General features: G+C 44.0%; 1 protein-coding gene across 1 annotated transcript in view; it reads right to left on the reverse strand.

The window, feature by feature from the left end:
• The window catches only part of LOC103775074 (ATP-binding cassette sub-family A member 10-like), a 27,413-nt gene extending 4,394 nt beyond the window's left edge, over window positions 1-23,019 (reverse strand). The window contains exons 1-30 of the mRNA XM_008942518.1: window positions 22,911-23,019; window positions 19,887-19,999; window positions 18,903-19,113; window positions 18,480-18,638; window positions 17,426-17,526; window positions 16,845-17,071; window positions 15,584-15,722; window positions 14,951-15,136; window positions 14,236-14,368; window positions 13,492-13,663; window positions 12,985-13,043; window positions 11,932-12,042; window positions 11,305-11,480; window positions 10,864-10,983; window positions 10,642-10,780; window positions 10,007-10,097; window positions 9,282-9,421; window positions 8,966-9,085; window positions 7,487-7,646; window positions 7,026-7,192; window positions 6,463-6,590; window positions 5,899-6,036; window positions 4,884-4,997; window positions 4,216-4,386; window positions 3,945-4,058; window positions 3,670-3,825; window positions 2,407-2,498; window positions 1,283-1,403; window positions 832-949; window positions 478-569 (exon numbers count right to left, since the gene is read on the reverse strand). Coding sequence (XP_008940766.1) covers window positions 478-569; window positions 832-949; window positions 1,283-1,403; window positions 2,407-2,498; window positions 3,670-3,825; window positions 3,945-4,058; window positions 4,216-4,386; window positions 4,884-4,997; window positions 5,899-6,036; window positions 6,463-6,590; window positions 7,026-7,192; window positions 7,487-7,646; window positions 8,966-9,085; window positions 9,282-9,421; window positions 10,007-10,097; window positions 10,642-10,780; window positions 10,864-10,983; window positions 11,305-11,480; window positions 11,932-12,042; window positions 12,985-13,043; window positions 13,492-13,663; window positions 14,236-14,368; window positions 14,951-15,136; window positions 15,584-15,722; window positions 16,845-17,071; window positions 17,426-17,526; window positions 18,480-18,638; window positions 18,903-19,113; window positions 19,887-19,999; window positions 22,911-23,019 — 4,077 coding nt within the window. The remainder of the gene's footprint in view (window positions 1-477; window positions 570-831; window positions 950-1,282; window positions 1,404-2,406; window positions 2,499-3,669; window positions 3,826-3,944; window positions 4,059-4,215; window positions 4,387-4,883; window positions 4,998-5,898; window positions 6,037-6,462; window positions 6,591-7,025; window positions 7,193-7,486; window positions 7,647-8,965; window positions 9,086-9,281; window positions 9,422-10,006; window positions 10,098-10,641; window positions 10,781-10,863; window positions 10,984-11,304; window positions 11,481-11,931; window positions 12,043-12,984; window positions 13,044-13,491; window positions 13,664-14,235; window positions 14,369-14,950; window positions 15,137-15,583; window positions 15,723-16,844; window positions 17,072-17,425; window positions 17,527-18,479; window positions 18,639-18,902; window positions 19,114-19,886; window positions 20,000-22,910) is intronic.
• Window positions 23,020-26,987: the final 3,968 nt, after the last annotated feature.

Consider the following 26,987-nt stretch of genomic DNA (forward strand, 5'->3'; position numbering starts at 1 on the left):
AGTCCTACGTTTCTATTTCAGACATCCAGTCCCAAATCTGTAACAGCAATGGCATTTCCCCTCCTCCAGCAGATGTCATTAATCATCCTGCACATAATTAACTGATGGATTGTTACTGGCCCAACCCTGTTCCCATTCGTTTTCAATTTCCTGGGGTTGCAAGGCTGTTTATGAGGAGTGTTATTTTTTTTTCTAGATGTCAACATTTCGTAGGAGGCTTGTGAAATTTCATGATGGGTTTCAAATGCACACGGAAGAATCTGTGTAGCTCAAAGCCTTCAGTCTGTAATACTGATTTTGAGGAAAACTAGATGGTGCTTTGAGTAAACCACTTTCTTCTGACTTCTGTGAACATCCAGGGTTGCTCGTGCATAAAATCCCTGACTTAGGGGCTGCGTTGCCTGCTTGCCTTATCACATCCTTCATTTACCAAGGCACCGAGGTGATCCCACCAGCTGCTCTGCAGGACCCACCTACCTCCCCAGCAGTCACCGTTATGTCTCCAGAAATCATGTTTATTGTGGTGCTTTTTCCAGCTCCGTTGGGTCCTAACAGACCTAATACTTCTCCTGGAACAAATATGCAAGAATTGTTAATAATAATTCTTGCTAATAAGACCTTCTTCCCTGTGTGCTAAGCAATATCTAAAATTACTGCAGGAGAAAGGGTTGTTCATGAACTTATCCCCATAAATTAAAACCATGAACACAGGGACCTGGGTGAGTTGGGGCTGGTGGCACACAAGAAAACCCTAACAAAAACACAGTCCCCAAATATGACCCCCCTGTTAGATTTTAGTCATTTACAGGGAGTGAAGCAAAAGACTCGGACCTTTTTTCACACTGAAAGACAGGTTTTTGACAGCAACTTTCTTTTTTTTCTTAAAGATGGAGCTGGCTTTCTTGTCCTCATACTCCTTGCGCAAACTGTTGACGACGATAACTGACTCCTGTGAAGAGATCAAGTGGGAAATAAAAACTCTCCTCCTATCCCATGAGACAGGTCATCTGTTCTTACCATTAAGTATGACTCTTTAAAGAGAAATGTCTAAATTAAAAATCCAGGAAACAGAGCCACAGAATAACAAGGGAAAAAAAGCAGAATGGGAATAAAAACGTAGTGCCAGCTAAACCCAATTTGGTGCCAGGGTGATGACCAGGGGCTGGGGGGTGAGATGTGCATTTAGACATCAGATCAGTAAATAAGTGCAGGAGCCAAGAAAGCAGAGGCAGACCTGAAGGTGGAGAATGAAAAGGAAAAGAAGCCAGAAGGCTGTTTTCACCTCCTCCTGCTGCGGGGAGGTCATCGCTCTCCTCACCCTCTCCCTCTCCACCTGCACTTCTGGGGACTCCTCCCCGGGGTGGTCCCTGTTCTGCTGGGCAACTGCTCTCCTCTTCTGGATCCTGTGAGTGAAGGAGGAGAGATGGTGTCACCAGGAATCACTTCCAAAAAGGCTTGGTTTTACAAGTTTGTTCTGCGGGCAGTGCCAATGCAGCGCCCCACAAAATTTATTGGACTTCAGGGAGCTGTTCCACAGTGTTTGCTCAAGTATTTATTCATGGGGAATTTAAAAAAAACAATCTCACTGGCATGCATGAGAAAATAAAGGTCAGCTTTAGCTTTTCCTTCATCAGTAAGTGTTGACTGGCTCCTTGCATGACACATGCCAACGATCTGTCCAAGGAGAATTCAAATAAACGGGGCAGGTTTTAAAGCTATTTGGGCATCTAACTCCTGGCTGAGTCACATTTGTTAATGCCTGATGATCTAATAAGCTTTACAGATCTTCTCCCACATGCCTTAGGTGGTCGGTGGCATGCTGTTGCTGACAGATAAGCAGAGAGCAGATGAACCCAGCCTGATCAAGCTTTAGAGGAGGTCTCCATCCTGCAGAGAGCAATCCCGAGACGTTTGGAAAGGAGTTAAAATGTTGGATTTCAATTGGTAACTATTACTTTAGCCAGATATAATGAATTGTCCTGAAACCTCAGCTATGAAGCTTAGTTAAAAAAAAAAAAAGCTTAAATCACATCTGTCAGTCTCTCTAGGACATTGTAGCTCAACTGACCTTCTATTGCAACACACTAGAGTGGGAATTTGCCTCCAGACACATTCAGGGAAACTCCAGTAAGTAAAGTTGGAAGCTGTAATGACCCAAAGGAATAAAAAAAAAATCCCTCCCTTCCTTCTCAGTATCCTCCAGACAAGCTGGTTAAAACTGCAGACAGAAGCTTTATCCACACTGCAAAATGGCTTTAAGTTCAAAATGGTTTTTTAAAGTTCACTCCTTCCCTTCTCCTGCTGTCAGGGGTGAGCCAGGCTGGGTCCTGCCTGGCTGTGCAGCACCGAGCCCACCCCACAGCCCAGGATAAGCTCAGCTCATCCCAGGGCATCCCTGGCACTCACCTGAAGACAGGATCAAGGCTGGTAAGTGCTTCTCCACATCTCATCTCCAAACAGCGCAGGAGGAAAGCGAAAATCACACAATGGATGTAAGGCTAAAAGGCAAAAATTCATCAGGTTTGTATGGAGACAAGGTAACGAGACACTCAAATCATTTTAATGATAAGCAGATGCAGGGACCTAGCTCATTTACTCCAGCTATTGAAAAAGTCCACAAAGCAAAGATGTTCAGTTGATGCTTTGCATGCATTTCCATCTCATACACAGATCATTTGCAAAAGCCTTGCCTTGGAATGCAGCTTTAGCTCCGATGATCTGCACCCCAACAGACATCCCTCAGAGATCACATCTTTTTTTTTCTTGTAGAGGCAACATTAGGCTGATTAGTTGATTAATAATATCTCTGCTTTATACATGAGCTACACTCAATCCCCCCCCCACCTTTGCATGTTTGTTCCAGCATCCAGGGGTCACGTGAGACACAAGCCCATGATTACTTGGATGTACCTCCCCTGCCAAAATTTAGTGTGCATGTTCACTTTGACCACATAACCCGTGCTTTATTTATGGGGAGAGTTATACAAGCCCAGCACAAGTCCGTTGTATTAGAACAGTCATCTTTTCCAAAACAACCATCATCAAACTGGTCCTTACTGCAAAGATGGGCATGAAGATGTAACCCCATAACTCAGAAGTCTCCATGTGGAAAGCAGGTAATACAAGCTACAGGAAGAAAAAATATCAATTAGCAGAATTCCTTAGCAGAGTATTCCTCAGTGCAGGTGTGGGATGTAGGGATGTTTGGCTTTCCTTCAAGGGCTGAAAAAGGAGCTTTGATCTGGACTTCTTCTTTATTTGGCTCCTATTGCCTCAAAGAGGCACCTCGAATCAGCCAGGTTGGATCAACCTTTCCCATCATTGCTTCTATCTTGGAGTCCTTTCACCTCCTTCTCAGCTCATTTCATCCCCCCAGGGCTTCCCACTCCAGCACCTTCCCCTCCCAATGCTACCCTGGCTGCCAAACTAGTCATTGTAACAGCATTTTGTAAGTGAGCAAACCAAAAATATCCCAATCAAAGGACTAACAAGTCAAATCTTGGTCTTTTCTCTCAATCCCCAGCCTGGACCTTTTCTCCTGTTGTCTTTCCTCACTCTCTCTTTTTGACAGTTGGCACTTTGAGACAAGAAATTTGCAAAGTGCCTCTTGCTTTCCCAGCTTGCACCATTAGGACCATTGTTGAATTCAAGTGGGAGGTGTTTACTTACTTGTACAGTGGAGACGAACCAGCCCTGCAGTGGAAAGACAGGAAACAAAGCACAGGAGATGAAGAAAACTGTGTCCTGTAGGTCACTGAACAGGTAGAGAGTGAAATTCACCTGGAGTACAGCAGAAAAAGGATTTCCAGCATTAATGTCTTCTTGCTAAAAAATGGAGAGTGTGTCACTGAGGGGGTTCCTCTGTTGGATATCGGCGTGTTTGCCATGAAACCTCAGATGGCCCAACGTGTAAATCAAACGATCCAGAGTGAAGATTCACTTACCAGACTGAAGATGAAAGACCAAATGTAGCGACTGCTCCGTCCCGTGCGGAATTTAAAGGCAATTAAGTAGACGAGGAGGACAAGAGATGCTCCATAACTAACGACGCAAGCGCCCTAGAGAGGGACACCAAGGTCAGCCACAAGGAGATGGGTGTGGAGATATGGAAACCTACCTCCAGCAACCCCTTTGGATGAAAATATTTCAAGCAAATCTCCCCGTGACCCGAGGGAGGGGGATCTGCCTCTGCCCCTTCCCCCGTGTGGAGCTCACCAGGGTCAGCAGGTCGCTGGCCCGCAAGGGGCAGGTGCGGTTCACCAGCAGCACGACCCCAAACATGAGGCACACCAGGGTCCAGAAGAGTGGGATGTCCACCAGTGCCTGCCCACACCAGTATGCTGAGGGGAAGAGCCCCGCCAGCCGCAGCTGGGCACGAGCCCCGCGCTGTGAAGGCAAGTGGGGAAAGAGATGATGTAGAAGAGCCCAAGACATCACTCCTGCTGCTCCTCCTCCTTCACCACCCACACTCCTCCCTTCCTTGGCTCAGCCTTCCTCTCCTTTCCTAGCACTTTTGATCCTTTCTTAGTTCTACTATTGTTTAAAACCACAACATTCCTAAAAAGAAAAAAAAAAAAATTAAAAAATAAGCACTTTCAAGCCTTTCTTAGTTCTATTATTGTTTAAAAACACAACATTCATAAAAAGAAAAAAAAAAATTAAAAAATCCTTCTGACCTCAAAATCTTTGACCCCAAAATCTTTATTAACACTCCAATTATCCTGAGCCCCAGCTGGTTCCTTGAGGTGCAGGGTAATGGGCTTTGGTACAACGTGCAGGTGGGGCTGTACCTCTTCTAGCATCCTACCTAGAAATTCTGGGCAGCCCATCAGCACGTGAAGTGCTCTCTGGAGACATTCCTGTTTCCAGCTCATGGGTTTTACCTTGTAATCCTCCATGCTGCTCACTGCAAACTGAGGTGGCAACCCAGCAGCAAAAATGACCATGAAGCTGAGGCAGAATAAAAAGGTGTCCATCCTTGCTTCTGGTCTTCTGGTCTGTGGAGGAGGAGTTCAGAGTTGTGAATAATCAACAGTTGCCCAGGGAAAGTCTATCTAGCTCAACGCTCCTAGGATGGTTAGGCAGATGAGCAACAACATGAAGGGTAGGTCATTTGTGTTGAAGAACACACATCAAGGCAACAAAAAAAGCATTTAGCATCTTGGAGTTTGCAGAAAGTATTGGGATGACTGGAAATTCCTGAGGACAGAGACCGTTTTTTGATGTTGATTCTTGCCAAGGAGCTGCTGACTGGAAGGTGGGGTTTGCAAGTATCACTGTTGTAGTCCTACCATGTTGCCACATAGCTCAAGCTTAAATGTGGCACTGAAACCCTTCAGAGCTCTTGAACACTGCAGGAGACTCTCCAGGAGACCTTATTGCAGCTGTTCAGCACTTGAAGGGAGCCTACAGGGAAGCTGGGGACAGAGCTTTTAGCAGGACCTGTTGTGACAGGACAAGGAGTGATGGTTTGAAACTAAAAGAGGGAGATTTAGGCTAGAGAGGAGGGGGAAATGTTATACAATGAGGGCAATGAAACACTGGCCCAGGCTGCCCAGAGAGGTGGTCAGTGCCCTAACCCTGGAACCATCCCAGGTCACGTTGGATGGGGCTCTGAGCAACCTGCTCTTGTTGCAGATGTCCCTGCTCCCTGCAAGGGGGGTTGGACTCAATGACCTTGAAAGGTCCCTTCCCACCCAAAACTTTCTATGATTCTTTGCAGGAGTTGTAATTAAATAGCAACAGATTGACATGCCCTCAGGAACTACCCAAGCAGTGGCACCGCTGACCCCAACCCTTGGAGGTCGCTCATCCAACCAGGTTTCCAACCCATCCAGTCCTTCTCACTTCAGCATGGCTACTGCAATTAATTATCCCCAGGAGAGGCAGGACACTCACAGTGTAGAAGGGCTCGCTCCAGACACGGATGTGTGTGGTGGAGTTGAAGAGCCTTAGGAAGGTGTTGCTGAGGAGGTTCACGAGCAGGGGGAAACAGTTGATGGTTTCTACTCTGCACATGACCGTGAACCTGTAGCTCTGAAGATGTAAGAGCAAAAGAAGTTACCTGCATACCCCTGAGGAGGAGCTGAGCCCTGGGGGGGCTTGGAGAAAAGCAACAACAAAGGCAATCAGATGGTTCTGTTGGTGGGACCACAGAGACCTGGAAGTGGGTTAATAGTACCACGAGAAGAAATCATGAAATGATTGATAGATCATAGTTTCTGTAGAAAAGCACAAAAGTCTTGCACTAATGCTTTTCCTACAGATCACTGTAAAGAAGCAGGCAGTGGAAAGAACCAACTCTAATCCTGGTTTCCTGCAAACAGGGCTACCAACATCATTTAACCTGTCCAACAAATATTCTGCATTTTGCTGAGGTGAGTATTTCACCGTGTCTCATTTAAAAACATTTCAGAAAATCCTGTTGACACACAGGAGGGAAGAAGGAAAAACATCTCTCACCTTGCCTTCCAGGGATATTTTTATAGCTCCATTATATAGTGGAATGCTTGTGATGTTTTTCTCATGACTTATTTCTGGGGTTATGTTCTGAGCCTTCAAAGCAGCAATAAAATCCTCAATTTGTGATCCTGAGAGCAAGTAAAGAATAGAAATTAATTAGAGTGTTGTTCTTTAAATAGAAACAGTTACACAGAGACAAGCTCCTTCTTGCAAAGCAGAGGTCTGATAAAATAAGCTGAACATTCAGAACCTAAGCAAGTTATATTTTCTCTGTTTTATTTATTTTTAAATTTTAATGGAACTGGTTAAACACAATGTATGTTTCCATACTTTCCTCATTTATGACTTTTTTCTTGTTTTAAATTTACCTGGTTCATTACTCTTTTAAGTAGCAGCTACTCAGATATCACCACTAAAAAAAGGATTTGCTTTTGCTCAAAAGAAATCACCTCCCAAAGCCACAAATATACAAAGGAATGTGCAGAAAGAGTAAGGCAAGGGTGGTCCATCAGCTCGGAGAGGACTCAGAGTGGTGCATCACATCAACATCACCCGTTCTTCACCTGTATCATTGAAGATGAGAAGATTTGTTGACTTATTTTGAATTTTGTCTTCAGTGGGAAGAAAATAGGAGCTAGCTGTGATTTCCCACCTACTGTAGCTTTCCCACAGGTGAAATGTTATGAGAACTATCAGCATTGGCAGGATGAATATTCCAAGGAACAGCAATCTAGTTGGAAAAACAGACCAGAAATGAGTCCAGGGGAACTCCACTTTCAATGGTGTGGTTTATGTTGAGAAAGGCAAGGGGAAATTGAAGACTTAAGCAATTCAGAGCTCTACCAGGAAGTTCTGATTGCCCTTATTAATGCAGTTTTAAATATTTCCCACTGAATTCTCTGCTCCCAACCATCTCCACCAGCATTTCAGCCTTCCCTCAGCCACCCAAGGGAGTGCTCAAACCCTTTGAAAAGCACCAAGCCAGCACGAGGGCTGCAGATTGGGCGAGAGCTCCTGTACTCACATGGACCTGAGGAACTTTCCCTCATGCTTCAGCTTTAGGAAACGAACTCTCATCACAGCAGAGACTTGCTGCCTCCAGAGAGACATCCCGCTCAGCGCCGCGCTCCGCTGCCCCGGCCACGCCGTGGGGCTCGGGCCCCTCTCCTCCTGCTGCCCAGCTTCTGCCTCTTCAGCAAGAGAAACACCATGAGCACAGAGACATAGAATCATACAACGTTCAGGCTGGAAGGGACCTCCAAAGGTCATTGGGTCCAACCCCCCTGCCATAAGCAGGGACATCTCCAACTAGGTCAAGCTGCTTGGAGCTTCACCCAGCCTGATCTTGAATGTCCCCAGGGATGGGGTCTCCACCACCTCTCTGGGTAACCTATTCCAGTGGTCTAACCTCCTCACATTAAATAACTTTTTCCTAAATTCTAACCTAAATCTTCCCTTTTCCAGCTTCAACCCATTCCCCCTCGTCCTGTCACTACAAACCCTTGTGAACAGTCCCTCCCCTGCTTTCTTGTAGGCCCTTTTCAGGTACTGGAAGGTGGCTATAAGGTCCCCCTAGAGCCTCCTCTTCTCCAGGCTGAACAGCCCCAACTCTCTCAGCCTGTCCTCACAGCAGAGCTGCTCCAGCCCTCGGATCATTCTCATGGCTCTTCTTTGGACACGCTCCAACAGGTCCACATCCTTGTGGTGGTGGCTCCAGAGCTAGACACAGACTCCAGGTGAGGTCTCCCCAGGGCAGAGCAAAGGGACAGGATCACCTCCATCTGCTGGCCAAGCTGCTTTGGATGCAGCCCAGGATTTGATTTGGCTTCTGGGCTGCCATTGAGCATTGGTGGCTCATGTCCATTATCCACAAAGAGCATTCAAAGGACACATTTTAATTGCAAACAACCAACAAGGATCTTCTGCTCCAAATAGAGGAATCTTTCCTTCTTTCCTTGTGTTTTCTTGGTTTTGCTTTTTTTTTGTTTGTTTGTTTTCTTTTTTTGTCCCTTGAAAAGAAACATAGGCAGAGAGAAGGGGCCATAATTCATCCAGAACAGAGTTTACATTAGTGAATTCAGACTGGCTGAACCTTGGCTCACATGGTAACACCTCCAGTATCTTCACTGGCCTTGTGAAATGCCTTCTGGCTGGTTTCTCTTTTCCCATCTTCTGGTCTAGGTAGTATACCCTTCAAAGACAAACACCCTTCTAACATCAGTCTGCAAGTCTTGTGCTTAAAAGCCTGTGGGAAGTCAAGACTGAATTATCTAAGGCTTCTCCAAGAAGATATTCTTCACCTGAGGGAAGCTGAATACAACTGCAACTCTTGCCCTACCAAACCTTACCAAAATTCACACTTAATAGAAACACATTAGATATGGTTGGACTTGATGATCTTGGAGGTCCCTTCCAACCTAAAGGATTCTATGATTAAATTAAAACATATGTATATATGGAAACTTAATCCTGCCACACTTGCAAATTGGACTCAACATTTTACCTTCTGTATCGATGGCTTCCTCACCCTCCAGTGTCATGAAAACATCTTCCAGGGTTGTCCTGCTAACCTCATAATTCACAAGGCCCTGCAGAAGGCTGCTCTCGAGATGCCTGAACAGATCTGCACCACAGAAACAAGAACTCTCAGCCCAGAGACCACAGCTAGAAACTCAGGCTGGTGTGATTAATCTGGTACATTCCAGCAGTCAGCATGGAGCAGGGAATATCATTATTCCCTCCACAGCAACATTGCTTTCTGCTTTTCCCACCACTTGGTTCTCCTTTACAAGCCTGGCCCAAGGACAGGTTTCTCTTACCTGGGAAGCTCTGGGTGTTTTCCAGAGGCAGCATGTAACACAGCTCACCCTGCTTCTGTCCCTTCAGCACAGCCCCAGGGATGTGCTGCCTCACCAGGGCTGTTGGAAGCTCAGGGTCACACAGGTCATTGATGTGCATCCTGTTTGGATGAAAAAGAGATGGCTAGAATATTAAATCTGAAAAATAATGCAGATCTCATCCCTGTAATACACAAAGCCAAGGGTGGTTCTTCAAGCTGTCGGGAACCTCCAGAACTGGGCAGCACTTTGGTGAGGGATTTTAATGATGTCTGCAGTGCCTCTGCTTTTGCCATGCATGCAAGACATAGTTGAAGAAAAGAACAATGACCCTGGGCAGTACTGCTAAACCAAGAGCACAGAAATTAAAATCCAAAGTAAAACAAGTTCATGTTAAAGCCTTTGTGTGTCACTGGGACAACAGAGTATGTAGAAACTGCAAATCATCTTGCCCTGGTCCCCTTTTAGCTGGGGAGGAGGTTGTGAAGTCATTTTAGCTACATGCTCAGATGCTTTGTGTTCCAAAGCAAAGCAGCTCGCTGTCCAAAGCAAGATATTTTTGGCAGCCTGGAAAGTCTTCTAAAATGAATTATCAAGATTTCTATTACTCGACACAGAAATTCTACAGAGACACAGACTCTACAAGAAAATACATCAACTAGAAGCTTTTCATAAAAAGACTGATGACCAAAAAGAGAAGGATTTACCTTAAGTGATAGCCAATTCCCCATTTTCTCTTCAAGTACAGAGAGGAGCCCACACACTGTAATCTCCCATTGGAGAGGAAAGCTTTCCTATCTAAGGAAGAGTGAATACAAAGGATTTAGGGGGGGATTTACAACCATGCAGTAGCCTGACCTCACCCTGCTCCTTCTGAACTCAACAGGCATTTTTATAATGAAGTCAAGAGGAGTAAAACCCAGCCAGGGCTGAAGGTTTTTCCTCTTTTCAAGCTGCTGCTTTTCTCCTGAGCATCAAGGTTAATTGTGTAATTATGCATTCTTACAGGCTTGTGGAAAATTTCCCATGCAGCCCAGGAGCAATAAGGAAACGGGGAAGATACTAATTCAAACAATATCACTAATTTGTGTGGGTGTTGCTCATGCTATATCCATATAATAGGCAACTGCTTCATCCCAAAAGCAGAGTAAAAACAAGGTCTTGGAGGGGCACATCAATCCAATTTTAGCTTTTGCTCAGCCTGGGTTGGGTGGTTGGTATCAGAGAAAACGTGTCCAACAAAGAGAGACTGCATCATGATGGGTCCCCTACGTGGGCTTTGCAATGGGAAAAACCTTGTTTGCAAACAGCAGTCAACCACAGTGTGAAAATCTGGGCTCACCAGCATAAACATCAGCCTCCTCCATGGAGTGGGTGGTGAAAAGTGTCACACGCCCAGCCTGACGTTCCTTCAGGAGGCTCCACACGTGGTGCCTGGAGCAGGGATCCAACCCAGCTGTTGGCTCATCTAAAAGCAACACCTGCAAAGGCAAAGCCATGGCAAGATGCAAAGCTAGGTGTTAAAACAGGATGTGCTGTGTGTGTAAATGTGACCGGTCCCTACCTGGGGATTCCCTAAAATTGCAATTCCAAGAGACAGCTTCCTTTTCTGTCCCCCACTCAGAGTATCAGCACGAACGTCCTGAAGGTCAGTGAGGTCCAGAGTCGTGAGAACTTTCTGCACCTTGGTGATAGACAAAGACAAAAGCCAGATTTTCAAAGCACTGGTTGCAGTTTAGTTCATGAATATTTACACGTGGTGGGAAAGTATAAGTTCAAGATTTAAAACTTGTCTACTTTATATGTCTTTGCTTAGAGATAAATACTGCAAATCGAAATCTTGTGACTTCAGGATAAGAAAGAATTGAAAATACACTTCTGCACTAAATTAGGGTTGTTCTTATTTGCACAGAACAAGATGCTGGTGATAATCTTTTATAAAGAAAGCTCAAAATGTCCAAGCTGCCACAAAACAGAAGTCAGTGACTGAGAAGCACATACCAACCTCTTGCTCGACTTCCTTCCGCTGAACCCCCTTGATGTGAGCAAAAATTCTGAGATTTTCCTTCACTGTTAAAGCTTCAAAGTGCAAATTAAACTGGGGGCAAATCCCAACGATTGCCTGAATTCCTTCCATACCCTGTACTTCAGAAACGTTGTAGTTGTAGATCATTGCAGAACCTGCATACAGGAAAGGATGAAACCAGTTCCACACTGTAGTGGATCTCCCAGTCAGTGCTCTGTGCTCATACCTTGGATATTAATTCCAGCACTGGGGATGCTCCTCAAGTGTTTAAAAAAAAAAGGCAAAATAACTTTGTGTTGCCCAAAACTTTAATACCATTCAAAAATGTTTTAGAGCATCAAATCTCTCCCTCAAGAGCTGAACTGTATCTGCTCTAAGTAGGCAGCTCATGGAACACATCAGGATTCACAGAGAAATAACCATTTATACACAAGCAAGCACACCCACAACAGAAGCACTGGCCCTGAAGCTCATCTTGATGCAGCAATCTGCACTGAGAACAGATCAGACTGAGGGAAAACTCAGTGGATTTGGATATTTACCCCCTTGTACTTGAAAAAAAAACCAAATAGCTTCTTCTCTTCAGCATGAGGTCCATCATCTTACCTGCTGAAGGCTTGGAAAACCCACTGAGCACATTTAAGAGAGCAGTTTTTCCAGACCCACTGCGACCAAGTAATGCAGTGATCTGACCTTCATAGATATTCAAGGTCAAGCCTGGAATAGAAATAGGATGACATTAGGGGGCAAGTTGGTGAGAGATAGATTTGTACCTACAGCTTGTGGCCAAGTAGGTCAGAGGAGGGAGATTCTGTGAAAACACAGACCCAAAACCAAGGGCTACATCTTCAGAAGTTAGGATTAAATTTAGGAAGGGATTGGCAGTCGTGCCTAGATTGATTTGAGGGAAGTGTATTAGTTTCTATATTTAAATAATTTTGACTTCTGTTTTCTATGAGGCTCATAACCTTTTATTTTAGCCTGACTCAAGAGAGTCCACAGAAAGAGAAGAGCCCATCACCTCTCCAAGGTGGGAGATTTCAGGAGCTATTTCAGAGCAGCCAGACTTTGCTGCCTCATTTCCCTCCAACAAAAAGACTTGGTTTGTATTTTGGTGGGTTGTTTGGGCTTTTTTTTTACTCACTATAAACCTCTGAGACCATATTGATACTTTCACTGTCACTTGGAGTCCTTGTTAAACAAAACCTTTTAACAAATGTCCCATGACTATGCTCTGACCTTGCCAGCAAGTGAGCTGGCCAATGTGTAAGTGCTTGGAGAACATGGCTCAGACTGTGGCAGCAGATTCAGCTGCAGCCAGGGACCAAAACCCCAAGTTTTATTTGCCCCAAACAGCTTATATATTGAAAAGAGAGGTTTGAGATGGGATTTTTAGAGTGGTTCATCACTGCAAAATGCACAGCTTTTAAGGAGGCTTTTGCTTTTGCAAAAAAATAATAACCAGTAATTTTCCTGGAGTGAACAAGGAGATAACAACCTGGTAGAAATTTGCCAGCAATTTACCCAGCAGAAATAACCATTGCATAACATATTTTACAGTGCTGGAGGCAGGGTTAAACACATCCCCTATATTTCAAAACAGTTTCAGTTCATATCTAGTGAAAAATGAAATCTGAAGAATTACAAAATCTCTCTTACCACTTAAAGCTTCGGTTCTCTTGTCCTTTTTCTTGTATAATTTCCCAATATTGTTTAGTCTAAAGGAAAAGTAAGCAAACAATTACTATTGAGTCTCACAGCTTTGGGATATTTCCTCTGCCTTGAAATAATCTTTGAAAACTGTTGGAAGAATGCTTCCCAAGCTCCTCCTCAAACTGGTCCAGCTCGTTAGGGTCTGAAGGAATTGCTTTTATGTATTTCATTTTGTGTCCACTTAAAAGCAGAGTTACCTAATGTAGTTTTAGAACAGATGTCTAAATATATTTCAAACTGAATGAACACTTAGTGAATGAAGGGGGAGGCCCTAGGGAGTGAGAAAACACGTGGTTATGCAATTAAAAGTGATGACCTCGCTATTATTTTAGCAGATTTATGTTTGCTTTCTAGTAATAAGCCATAGGCAGCAACAGCAAGGGGCCAAACCAGCCCCTTAGGGATACAAATAACAACATGTAGTATTTTTTTTGTGCCTACAGGAGTCTTTACCTGATTACTTCCTTCCCATCAAAACCCGGAGGCATCGGCTCGGCGTTACTGCTGGAGGTGGGGTCCTGGCTGCTGTCGGTGCCAGCTCGCACCCCCACGTACCCCCCCCTGGGCTGGCACCAGTACGAGGGGCTGAGGAAGAAGAGGGGTGGGTATGGGACTCCATACTTCCCTAGTGCAGAAGCAGAGGGGGTGAAATGTCAGCCACAACCTGCTACCCGGCAGCCCAGCGTTGCTAAATGAGCCCAGCCATCTGTAGCTGCAGAATACAGACCTGCAGCAGCATAAAAAAAATGGTAATTTCTACAATTAAGAGTTGTTCACTCGTCCAGATCTGTCAGTGCAGGTGGGGATCACAGCAAAGACTTTGCTGACAACCCCTTTGGCCCAGGTGGTCAAGTTCTACAACATCCCTTTAAACCAAAGGGTTGGGTTGTTGGAGTAGGATCTCACTGCCTCACTCTTTTCCCAGTAAGAATCTGGGAAAACAGGATTCTCCCCAACCATTTTTTTTCCTGAGCAGTACAGCAAACCCAGTTTTGAGCCCCTGACATAACATGGCAAGGCTCACTGCTGTTAAGATGCCCTTCCAGAAGCTACTGGGACACCTTTTTTGTTGCCCCATGGAGATGACAGTTTTCTCAGCACTATCCCATTGGCCCTTTGGCATCTTTTCCCCATGAAGATTATAGAAGAAGAATATAAGGAAATTTGTGTATTTTCCCCTCTCACATTTCTACTTACCAGGTAAAACTTTATCAAAGTAAATGGCCAACAGCAAATACAAGATGCTGTCAAAGCTCAATATGGCATATAAGTTGAACAACGGGTACAATTCTGGTGTAAAGGTTAGTCCATATATTCCTAGTTTGACCATCTAGGGAGGAAAAAAACCACAAAGCACAAGTCAGATGCAACACTTTCCTTAGCCAGAAGTACTAAGTGTGAGTCACTGCTGTGTCATCACCACCATTTTCACCAGAAAACCATGCCCACGTGTAATCATGATGCTGTTTCTAAACAGGCAACACTTTATTCTGAGTAGAAGCCCCAGGAGTGCTTCAGTAAGCTCAATTCTGAGTTGTGCAGAAGTGGTTACACCAGCAGAGTGATGCCCATGGCATTTGCTAAGGCAGCACTTCAAGAACTCATGGTTCTTGCAGATCTTGGTACCCACCAGCCACATCCAACTGCTGCAATAGTTTTCCAGAGATGAAAGCTTATTGTCTATACAGAGCTGGTAAAATTTGTGCTGGAGCTGACAGTCCAACTCTATTTGCTATAAATTAGCATCTACTTTGGGAGTCAATATTTCTTCTGCAGTGCATCCAGGGCAGAGGGGTGTGAGTGGGTGATTGTGGCAGTGCAGAATGTGTGTGACAGCTACTGATATCTGGCAGAAGTCTGCAGCATGTTTGCTGTGAGCTGAACTTTCATGATGGCTTTATCTTGAACATACCTTTGAGATGCCAGCAGTAAAGGCAAAAGGACTGAAGATATTAAGAAACCACTCTGAAGATGGTGGTAGTTTGTCTAACAAGGTCAAATAACCCAGCAATCCAAAGATGATGTGAAGGAAAAATCCCACGAAACTGGCAATATTTGGCTGCTTTAACAAAGAGCTGAGCATGAGACAGAAGTGAATCTGCAAAGAAAACCAGGAGTGAGCAGGATGCATTTCTGCTGGCAGCTGAAAAACCCAACATGAAAACCCAACAAGCATAATTCATGAGGCTCCCATCTTTTAGCAGACAGCTCTGACATCTAGGGCAGCTCTACCAAGATCAGACCCCTTGGTCTCCTGAGGAGGCTGAATTCCAGGAGGCAGCCCCAGCTTCTCCATTCATGCTGGAGTGAGCACCTCTCTTTACTCTGGTTTCAAGTCAGAGCCTCCCAAAATGTACCAGGACTGACATGTTAGCCTGCAAATGAGAATGACAAATCCCAGCAGTGGAGGAGGTTTTGTTACTTTCTCATACAATGCCCAGCCCTTGAGGACTCTGTAGTCTTTGAGTTTCAGATGTTTGATTTCCTTAAAAAAAAATAAATCCCCATTGTGCATCATTTAAGAACACAAAAAAAACAGACTTACAGATGCTATGCCATAAAAGAAATAATAAAAATAGATTTCAGCAAAGCTGTGGTCATGGAGGACTTGGGCAATGGTGATCAGTGTCAGCAGACTTGATGTGATTGAAATGTAAACGAGGTACAGCAAGCTCCAGGACAACCTGCAAATGAAGGCACAGTTATTTTTGCCTCTGTACATGACAGCATGGGCCATAGAACAGTCAACACAACACAGGAATACACTTTCATTTATAATTTCCACACTGGAAAGGTGCAAATATCCATGTCTTGCACCTTACCCAAATCTCTGCAGGTGTAATGATGCCAGGAAGGAACCACGGAGCATCTAAGCAGAGGCTCTGCAGCCAGGATCACTTGTTCTTTTCCTAATGATGTGACCAACTGATGCTCAGAAGGCTTTGGAAGCCTCTTTTGATAGACACGATTTAGGTATCACTGCAAGATGATACCACACCTGCAAGATGGTTGATGGTGTTGGTGTTTGCACTGTCTGTGCTAAAGTTTGTCACAAGGATCATGAGATTTCTTACACCAAATATGGATCATTCTTCTGTGACTGTGGAGCCAAGGAAGATGGCAGTTGCCTGGTAAAGTGTCTTCATGTCAACATCCAAGCTGTGATTTCTTTAAAGGTTTTTGCAGAGGTTTCTGTTCTGCCATAAGTTTTGTCATGGTAAGAGTGCACAAGAGTCCTTGAAGGACTTGAAGGCTTTGGCTTCATGAAGAACCCTCTTTATTTACAGCTTGCCTGGGGTTTTATTTTTTTGCATCAAATAAATGCGTTTGCATCAAATAAATGTGTCCCTCCTGTGCTTCCTCCTTGGGCATCCTCTCCAAAATTTGATGTTTTTTTTTTTCACTTTTTGCATTCTCTGTGTGTATTCACCCATTTCCTGGAGACAAGCAACATCTCAACACCAAGAACTTTGCTACAGCACCTCTGCTCCATGGGGAGGAGACCACAGCTAAGTATAACAACAAAAAAAATCCAGTCTCAGAGCAACGTTCTTGGGAACTGGGATCCCCCAGCAAATGGGATGTTACAGATAAAAGCAGCAAAGCACTGTTCCAACAAAACACAAAGCTTGGCTTCAGAGAACCTGGATATGTGGTTAGACAGTTGTAAATGATGGCTGCTGGGGTCTGGGGAAGTACTGAGTGGTGGTACCAGACCCACATCTATCCTGCAAGCTGGTAGATATCTTATATACAGAATATAACAGAAATCCTGGAATTATACAGCTCATTTCTCCAAGACTCACCAGAACGCGCTGTCCTGCAAACCCATTGCCTTCATTAACACCTTGAGCTTCTTCTTCTCTCTTACAGCTTTCACTGACACAAAGTACATATGTGGGGAGAAGCACAACACGATGTAAACAATGAACCAAATATAATCCAGTTTATAGACAGGTTTCATCAAGGGTGATTTCAGACGAACGCCGCCGATCGACTTCATCTCTTCCCAGACAGAGTGGTTTGTTTTCATCTAAATGAAATAAACCAGCCATTAATTAGTTTGCCTGTAATAAACCAGCCAACATCAGAACAAACAGGTTTTTATGGGCGTCAAAATGATGTTTGTCAATAACAATGTGACATTTATAAGTGACAAATACTCTATATTTAGTGTCTTTTTGCAATAAGCACCAGTGCTGCCTTGAGCCATGAGAACAATCTATCATTCCTTTGACTTTTCAGTCACACTCTGTGTTTAAAAAGTTAATGATCACAGAAAATGAACTGATTGGGTGTTTTTTCTTTTGTGTGGTTGGGTTTTTTTAAGTTTACAGATAACTCTGGGAAGAACAGAAAACATCTTTTCCCTCGTGGTCATACTTACTTCTATAACTGCTGCATCAATGCTGGACTGCACTGATAGGAAACCTGCATACCAGTACAAAGGAATTTTGCAGTTACTTGATGAGAAATTGAAGCAGGTATCTGAGAAAGAAGAAATAAAAGGACTAATTTAATCTATGTATTTCCATAAATATGTGTATATAAATATATAGTGTGTGGGGCTGAAAATGGATTTGACCTAAGGGTCAGGAAATCAAGATTTAGTTTTACTCAGCCTTATTCTTGGAGCAGATATTTTTCTCCAAGAATAATATGGTATTGGGAGTTGGTGGCTTGGGATTTATGGGCCACCTGACGTGGCATCAAGCCTGTCTCAGGGCACAGAGGAGCTGGCCATGCTCAGCTCTCCTCTTTTGGCAGGAGCCCAGGCTCAAAGTACAGTGACCGTAAGAGCGCCCAGTGCCGAGGGGAGGGGAGGAGAACCTTGAGGAAACCCAGAGCACACTGGAGCTGGGCTCACACCTGCAAAGAGCTGCTGACTTGCATAGACAGAATAAATAATCTCACCATTATTTCCATTTTCCAAGACCAGCTCTTAGCAAAACACTTTTTGGTTTTTTCCTTCAACAGATGAACTCATTTGATTTTTATCTGATAATAAGCTTGCTTTTGGTTTTGGCTAGTTTACTACTTCTAGTCAGTAAATAGGGGTGCATTTTGCCAAAGAATTAGTAATGTGGACAAATGTGTGTGGAGGTTTATGTTTTAATGTATTAATTATCCCTGCACTATATGTTAGAAGTACATTAGTGCACGTGCAACGCTCGTTTTCCAGCTATGACTTGACATGGTAAGAGATAGAAAGTAGAGGGACAAAAAGGACCATGGAGAGTGTGTCTGTGTTCTTAAAGACTTTTTTCTCTGACATTTATTTCCTTCTAAGGGAACAAAACCTCAAATTCTAATTAATATTTTTCTTGAAACGTTTAGCACATACAGCCTCAGTCCCTTCTGAGCCGCGTGGCAGCACAGACATCCATCTAAGCATTTTTTAAGAGTAAAATCAAGTTTTCTGATTTCATTTCTTTTGTTACCTATGTGTTCATAAGCATCATTTGGAAACACCACACTGTAGCTTTGAAATCTGAGAGAGTAGGAGAAGTCATCCTTAAAAACAACACCAATAACGCTATCCTCTGAAATTCCTCTTGTTTCCAGTTTTTCCTCATTTTCCACCTCTTCTATTATTATACCTGGCATTAAAAAAAAAAAAAGAAAACAAAACAAAACAAAAAAACACCACAAAAGGATAAAAAAAACTCTGAAAGATATTATTATATCTGATGATAACTGATGAAACTTTGATTAGTGATGAAACAACACAAGAATGGGCACCAGCCACAATTTTTACCCTCAAAAAATTTTGTCCAAATGCTTCCCCCCTTCCAATGACTGAGGATTGTGTCAGGGTCAGTTCAGACAACGCCCCCAAAACAAGGATTTTCAAGCAGCATTACCTGTGATTACAGAATCTGAAGCCACTTTGCTCATTAATTGCCTGGTGGATTGAGTCACGGGTGTGTATGCCAGTGTAAGTCCCGTAGCATTGAAGGCTGGATCATCCAGTTGTCCAAGGAATTCATAAGGGATTTCATTCCGTGGGTAGTGGGATATCACACTTGATGATATATGTATTATTAAGAGAAGAAACAGTGATGTAATCCATTCCTAGATGAAAGGGAGGAAATTCAAAGGTGAGTGGGAGCCCAGAGACATGGAGTTGGGTGGTATGGGAAGTGTTTGCAAGGACCCTTCCCATCCTGAATGGTCCAGCTCCTCTGGCCATGAATGCCTTTTTCTGTAAATGAGGAAGAACTGTCTCACAGGTGAAATAATTTTAAAATATGAGTAAGATTCCAAGTGAAAAAAACATATTTTCTTAATAGTGGAGCCAGTCAGCTCTGCTGGTGATTTTACTTCCATAATCAGCAATCGAACACCGTGTTCCTCTAGGGAGGAATTTCAAAGGTGAGTGGGAGCCCAGTGACATGGAGGTTGGGTGGTATGGGAAATGTTTGCAAGGACCCTTCTCATCCTGCAAGGTCCAGCTCCTCTGGCCATGAATGCCTTTTTCTGTAAATGAGGAAGAACTGTCTCACAGGTGAAATAATTTTAAAATATGAGTAAGATTCCAAGTGAAAAAAACATGTTTTCTTAATAGTGGAGCCAGTCAGCTCTGCTGGTGATTTTACTTCCATAATCAGCAATCGAACACCGTGTTCCTCTGGGCAGTGCAGAAATGGGCTCAACAACCCAAAGCAACAAGGCAGCTTTGTGACAAGCCCTCATTCTGCTGTGATGTGGTGGTGTCATAACTGCTGACATGTTCCAGAGAACCAGGTTACCAGCTGAGGCTTCTCACAGATTCATGAAAATAATGCAATGTAAACATATTTTTGTCGTGGAAATTTTTACTTCTCTCTGGAAGGAGTGATACTTGCCTGAAAACTTTCTGTCTTCATTCTCCACACCAGAAGAATGTTTTTCCATAGCAGAGCACAGGTTTGCTGGAATAATTTTGAGGCTTTCTTGAGTATTCCCTGCATTTTCCCAGCTAGGATGAGAAAGAAAATAGTGTCATCCAAAATAAAACAGGTCACTGGAAGTTATTTTATTTAATTAGGTAAACACCACTTCAGAGGAAGCCAATAAAATGCCAAAGGTTAAGAACTTCTCTCCATTTTGCCGTTTGGACGACCAAGGAGAAGTTCAAAGGAAATAATCCAAGACCATGCAAGGGAACACAGAGCTGGGCTGGACTCAGCTGCCTCTTCCACGTGCACAGACTCATCCTTCTTCCTCCCCAAGAGGCATTGTAAAAAGAAGCATTCAATTTGCTATCATCCAATTCTTCATCTACACAAAATTAACCACAGAGAGGCCAGTCTGCCCTCTACTAAAAGTGTGGAAAGACTGAACGGCATAGAGAGGAATGAAGACATAAAATTTCATTTTCTTTTTCTTAAACAGTTACTCAAAACACTTACAACACACACAACCTGCAGCAGCAGTGTCAAGCCCAGCTCCTGAGAGCAGGTGCTCTGGTGTGAGCTGAGCCTCAGATTCCAAATTCCTTGCAGAGAATTCATGTCTTAGACACATGGTGTGTTGGAAAAGTCGCTGCTCCTCTGCTCCAGATAGCATCATAGACCCTAAAACATCCCCAATACACACATGCCTCCTCCCCACCTCATCTACAGGGAGAAGGAAGCTGACAGCCAGGAGCCCAAATTAAAAACCCTGATTAAATGCTAAAAGTAGCCTAAAATAGCTGTTGCCACTATCTCTCTTCAGCAAGCTGCTAAGAGACCAATTTGTCCTGTTTTCACCCAAATGCTAATAGAATGAATTGTAACTCTAGTTTAGCAGGAGCAGGGCAGCATTCAAGCACTAATGTGTCTCTTTGTACCCTCCTAAATACCAAGCAGGCAGTATTTATTGGGGGATATTTTTATGGGGAATATTTATTTCAGCTCCAACTTGGAGCATGTGGCCGAGCAGCAAATACCCAGTGCAAGAACAACAGTATCAGGGGCTGGTTTCATGACCTTCCAGGAAGAAGAGGAGGGGAGGGAACTTCAGAACATGTTTTTGTATTTGAATCCTTTAAAATGGCTGAAAACAAAACTGAAAAACAACCTCAAAGGCACAGTGCTCTTTTCCCCTCGGACAGCATTTCCTGATTCCCCAGATTGGGCAGCTGGAGTTAATAAATGGTTCCATGGCTCTGGTCCCTTCCTTGTTTGTTTTTGGAAGAATTAAATATTTGCATACACCAGAGGTGCTGGACCCAGAATCCCTGTTTACCCTTTGAGTGTTGGCATAAGACTCATCACCCCAGCACTCTGCTTTCCCTGGAGCTTTCACCCACATTCCCCCACTGCAGCCTACAAAGGCTAAAGGCAATTAGGAAGGGGTTTCTAGGAATTGCTACTTTTTTTTTGCCCAGGTCTGGATTTGAGTTGTTGTGAACTGAAAGCAGCAGCCCAGCCCAGGATACTGGGGCAGTAAACAAAGGGTCACTCTGGAATACTTGAATGTCATTAAAAGTGTGATGGTCTTGTAAAAACTGCACTGAATCTCTCCAGACGTAACAAATACTTCATTAAAAAAAAGGATGGAGTAAACCTAAAACTTTGTAGAAAATTCCAACTACATTTCTAGCAGTTTTAGTCTTATCTTTGCCTGTGGAGCAAGAAGCAAATACCACTGGAAGCTGAAACGTGAAGCCAGAGAGTTGAACAAGTGATGCTGCCTACAAAGGCTGCATCAACTTCATCAGGAAAAAAATAACTTTTGATTAGATATCAAAAAGACACAAAACATAAGCAGGAGAGATGCTTCTACAAGGTCTACGATTCCAAACCTCAGATGCAGAAGACAAAACCACATGTTGGGTGTTTATTTGGAGGCAACAGTGTTTGAGAAGCTTTAAACCAGTTGAGAGCATCACTGGAGGACTCTGGAAGCATCTCCCTCCCAAGGGACCAACAAATGCCCCAAATGTCTTGCCCTCCAGGAATATTCTCCCTAAACACTGTGGTAACTTTTACTGGGGTCCTGTGTCTAGCTCTGCTCTAAGTTGTCCCAGGAAGGGGTGTCCCCTATAACCACTTCATTTTTTTACCATCCAAGGGATTTCCTATTTGGCACATGCTTGGATTTCTTTTTTCCCCTCTAATAAAAACTTAACCCAGCATCTTGAGACTAAAAGCAAGCTGCTCTTCAGGAGCACTGGCAGAACCTCTGGATGCTGGCTATGAAGAAAGCAACATGTGCTGCTTCAAGAGGTTCCCAGAGGAGCCTCCAGCTTCCTGAGAGGCAGTGATGAATCCCTGCACGTGGGGAGTGCAGAGGTGGACGTGCTGGCCCCACACCCTCCTGTTTGCCAGCTATTGCAAACACAAACCCCTGCGTGTGGCCCCTACACAGCCCTGGCTTTATCTCCTGGGAGGTAGGAGACAGATTTGTACTGACTCTACTCTTTAATGGAGCTTTTGAAACAGGGTGGGATTTTTCCTACACTTAACGCAAGAAAACCAGCTCTGAACCTGTCCTGTATCAAAGTTCATCACTTGAATTCATACAGCTGAGGGTCTGGGGTTTTTTGGAGCTTTACTGGTGATAGCAAAGCTGGAGGAGGGGGAGCAAAGAGAGGGATCGTGAGCTGAGAGGACCAAGCACTCAACCTGTGGCTCTTCACCTAGAGCCAAAGTGCATCAACTGGCAGGAATCAAAATCCACACGCCCCCAGAAAGACAAAATATTTCTGCTCCTTTGAAAGACTTTGATGCAGAGCTCAATGCTTGTTAGAGAGCAGAGCTGGAAAGTGCAGCTCTCCCTCATCCAGCCCAACACTGCACGAAATTCATAAGGAAAAAATGAATCACCAGGCACAATCCCTGCATGAAAACACTCCGAGTCTAATTCCTCACTTCACAAAAGGGAAATACGAAACTCCTTACCTGATAACGTGCTTTCCACCAGAAAGAAGTCTCCTCCAGCTCTCTCTGGGCTTGTTGTCTCTTTGGAGCCCTGGAGAAGGTTCAGCGTGCAGCCCAGCCCCATGGCCATGCCCCTCTCCAGCCTGACGTCAGAGCCCAAACACTCTCCATGCTTCTGGAGCACTGACCCCACCGAGGAGCAATGCCTACAAGCAGCTGGCCCACAGCTTGCAGACAGCAGCAGGACAATTTGCAGGGTTTGATACGACACGTGCAATGTGTGGAACAGGACATGTTTCTACTGAGCTTACAAGTTCTGGAAAAAGCCATGGCCAGAAAACTTTTCATTGCTTTTCATTGCTTTTCATTGCTTTTCCAGCAGCTGCTGCACAGTCAGAATCAGGATGGAGTTTTTTGGGTGGGTTGGTTTTGGTTTTGCTTATTTTTATTTTTTTTAATTGTTTTCCAGCAGATCTGCATTCAAAACAGGGAGGTGAGAAAATGAGATAGGCCAGGAAACCCAGAGGAGTTGGAGGGGTGTGCAGCCACACATTAACTCAACTCCTTAAAGGGATTTCACTGTCCTGCAACTCCCAACAGCTTCAGGACTCTGCATCTGATCTGCAGAGCTGACTGAAAACACAAAAGCTGTCTGGTTATTGCTTAGCAAAAGGCCGTAGCTCTTCTGCAGCTGCCAATTTACTCATTTTCAAGGAATGAGCTCATGTAGGAGAGGAGCAGAATGTTTTCCTGCACCACTTCTTCACAAGGCAGAAACTGAGAAGGCTGCTGGTGACTGCAGAAAGCACATCTGAGGTGCACTCCACTGACAAACCATCACATTTCCACCATGTGCCCCATGCCAGCGTGCTGGCAGTACCTGCCACAGTGTGCACCTTGCATGTTATCTACACAAAATGCTTTTTAGCATAAAAACACCTGCTCAAAGCACTTTTTGGGGTTTCCCCTCCTGTGTACTGCTCCCAGCTCTGCCTCTCAAGTGGGACCCCAGTCCAAGGCAACTCACTGGGGCTTCACTGAAAAGAGCTGGAGAGCACAGAGCATCTCAAAATATCATCAGTTAAACCCCCAAGCAGTTGCTCCACAGGATTTCTGAGATTCAGGACCAGCCTTGGATCAGCTTTTCTACCTCCCAGGAAGAGGAGAGGGGTTGGGATGGAGCCAGCACCCTCCGAGGGGAACACTCCAAGCAACACGTTTCAAGAAAAATAGGAACTGAAAGCTCCAGGAAACTCTTATCAAGGAGAAATCTCACATGCTGAATTAGTGACTTTCTGAAGGTCTCTTCGAGGGGGTATGACAAGGGAATGAATGAATTTTACAGCTTTAAAGAAAACAAATGGCATGCTGCCCCTAACACATCAAGAGGGAAAAATCAGCGTGAAAACCTGGGAAACTTGCACCAAGTTCAGACTGAATTTCTCTGGGGTTTTCTGCCTCACCCAGGGGTACTCCAGCCACCCAGCCACCCAGACTGGGGCACGGATCCAAGCAGAAAAATGAATTCTTTTTATGGGAAACTTGCACCAAGTTCAGAATGAATTTTTTGGGGGTTTTCTGCCTCACCCAGGGGTGCTCCAGCCACCCAGCCACCCAGGCTGGGGCACAGATCCAAGCAGAAAAATGAATTCTTTTTCAGTGGGGTTGACTTTGAAGTGATGACCATGAGTCATCCCTGCAGGTGCAGGACGAGGGGTGCCAGGGTCACGCAGCTGCCGCCAGGTCACGTCCAGCCTGAAGTTGGGCTGGATTAATTCATATTAATATCATTAATTAAATCCCCTGCAAGCCTCAGGGAATAGCAAAGGCTTTGGGAAACAATCCCCCTATTTCCCCTAATCCCCTATACCCCTAAAACACACACATCAGGAACACAAGCACTTAACAATCCATCTTTATTTTGGTAGTATTGTTTTTTGTTTTGCTGGAAAAAAGAAAAACCTTGACTTTACAAATACAGCAAAGTGGTAAAAGAAAGGCAGGGGTATAAAATAAACTGCAAATGACTCAAAGTGCCTGACTGCAGCATCAAATGTGTCACTTTTAGACCCAAATACCTTCTGTTTCTGCTACCAGAGTTCTGGATGTCGGCTACTCAAGAGACTTTACTCACTCTACAGAGATATTTTTAAATAAGAGCATTATTTTTTTGGTAATGTAAACAAAATCAGACATTAAACACCTCCATAAAAAAATACAACCTTATAATAACACCACAAAGTCAACGCATCTTCCAAGTTTTGGCTATTCTAGCTATTTCTCACAACAACCCTGCATGGGAACTAAAACCATTACGCCTGGGAATGGTGGCACAAAGTGAATTGATTTGCCTCAAGTGTCCCAAATTCAGCTGCCTCATCTCTGGGTTATCTCCTAGAGCACAAACTGCGTGTGGGGGGTATGGTTGGGATCTGGCATGTCACTGAGAGGCTCAACAAAGGGACTCAAAATTGCAGGAATAAAGCTCTCACATTTCCAGGGAATTCAGTGGTTTAATTTTGCCTGGGTTTTTCCCTATTCTGACAACTACAGACATCATATGACACTTTGAAAGACTTATGATAATATGACAGGATTTTATGATTTTATAATAAAATCACTACAATTACAGTGATGTTTTGAATTGGTTTCTAACACCATATTGACATGAGGTCACCACGCCAAAAAGATCCCACCCAAACACACTTAATAAGCCAAATACTTTGTACCTGTAGCTGCATAAATACAGTGCCACCATCCCCTGGGTTACTCCAGGTAAAAAACAACAGTACCAAACTGAGCAAATTTAGCTGCTAAGGGAAGTTTTCACATCATCCCTTTGAAGTATCAGAAACCATGAAACAATCTGAAACAGGCTGAGGTCATCCAGACAGTACTGAACTATTTTACAGACCCTTCAAGTTAAGGAAGCAAATAAGACATCAGGTTGCAACTGTACTTTCCTATGTTCATGTGAAAAGAGTGTGTTGGACAGATGTGGAGATGACACCCAGCTCAAATACCATTTGCAAAGAGAGATGAAAGTAAGAAATTTGGAGAAGATGGATGTAACTTGTATGTACATACATGGGAAGGTACCTTCAGACAGGATTCTGTGTCCCACCTTTGCTCACCATTTGCAAAGAGAGATGAAAATAAGAAATGTGGGATTTGGGGAAGATGCACTTAAATTGTATGTACGTACATGGGAAGGTACCTTGAGACAGGATTCTGTGTCCCACCTTTGCTCCAGATGAAGGAAAACACTCAGATCCTGGGCAACAGTGGGTGTGTAACTGGGAGCAATGGGCTGAGCATTCCCAAGGACTAAATAAAAGGCTAGATAAAGAAACAAAGCTGAATTTGGGGTGTTTTCCTTTCCTTACAGAGAATCTTCCTCCCTAGCAAGGTTGCTACTGGAGCTGCAGTGTAGAGGCTGGTGCTTTAACCCTGTTCTTCACCTTGGTTCCATTTCCAGACTAGATGGTCCTGCTCTGGCAGGGAGGTTGGACTTGATGTTCTCCAGAGGTCCCTTCCAACCCTTAATATTCTGTGATTCCAGCACATGCAACTACCTCAGCTCAGGGCTCAAACTGGGCTGTGCTCCCACAGGGCAGGGACCCCCCCCAGGGAGCCAAAGGGACATTTTGGGTTTTCTGCAGCTCTTGGGCTCAAATCTGAAGTACAGAACAAAATCTTTATGTTCCTATGCAATCTATGGGTACAAAATTGGAAGAAGAAGTTGTACATGAAGAGTTCACATCTCCCCACAGCAGAGGAAGAGACCCATGAAAATGGGGTTTGGCTCAACGCCACGATAACCCATTATCAGATTTATTATGTCCCTCAGAGCCTGATAATTGCAAATGCCTGGGACACACAATTCCACCTTAACCCAGAGTATTTGAGTTTTCACAAGAAAAACAAAAGTATTTTCTAACTTTAATGTGAAGATCTATAAACGATATGACTTATGAAGCCAATGTTTCAATATAAATTCACCTCTATATTGGTTCACTGCAGAACACAATGAACTCTTTGCAATCTTGAATTTCACCTTATAAAACTAAAAACGTGATGATAGCTTTGTGTACGGAA

Source organism: Merops nubicus, unplaced genomic scaffold (genome assembly GCF_000691845.1).
Source record: "Merops nubicus isolate BGI_N331 unplaced genomic scaffold, ASM69184v1 scaffold3146, whole genome shotgun sequence".
In the NCBI taxonomy this organism is placed as follows: domain Eukaryota; kingdom Metazoa; phylum Chordata; class Aves; order Coraciiformes; family Meropidae; genus Merops; species Merops nubicus.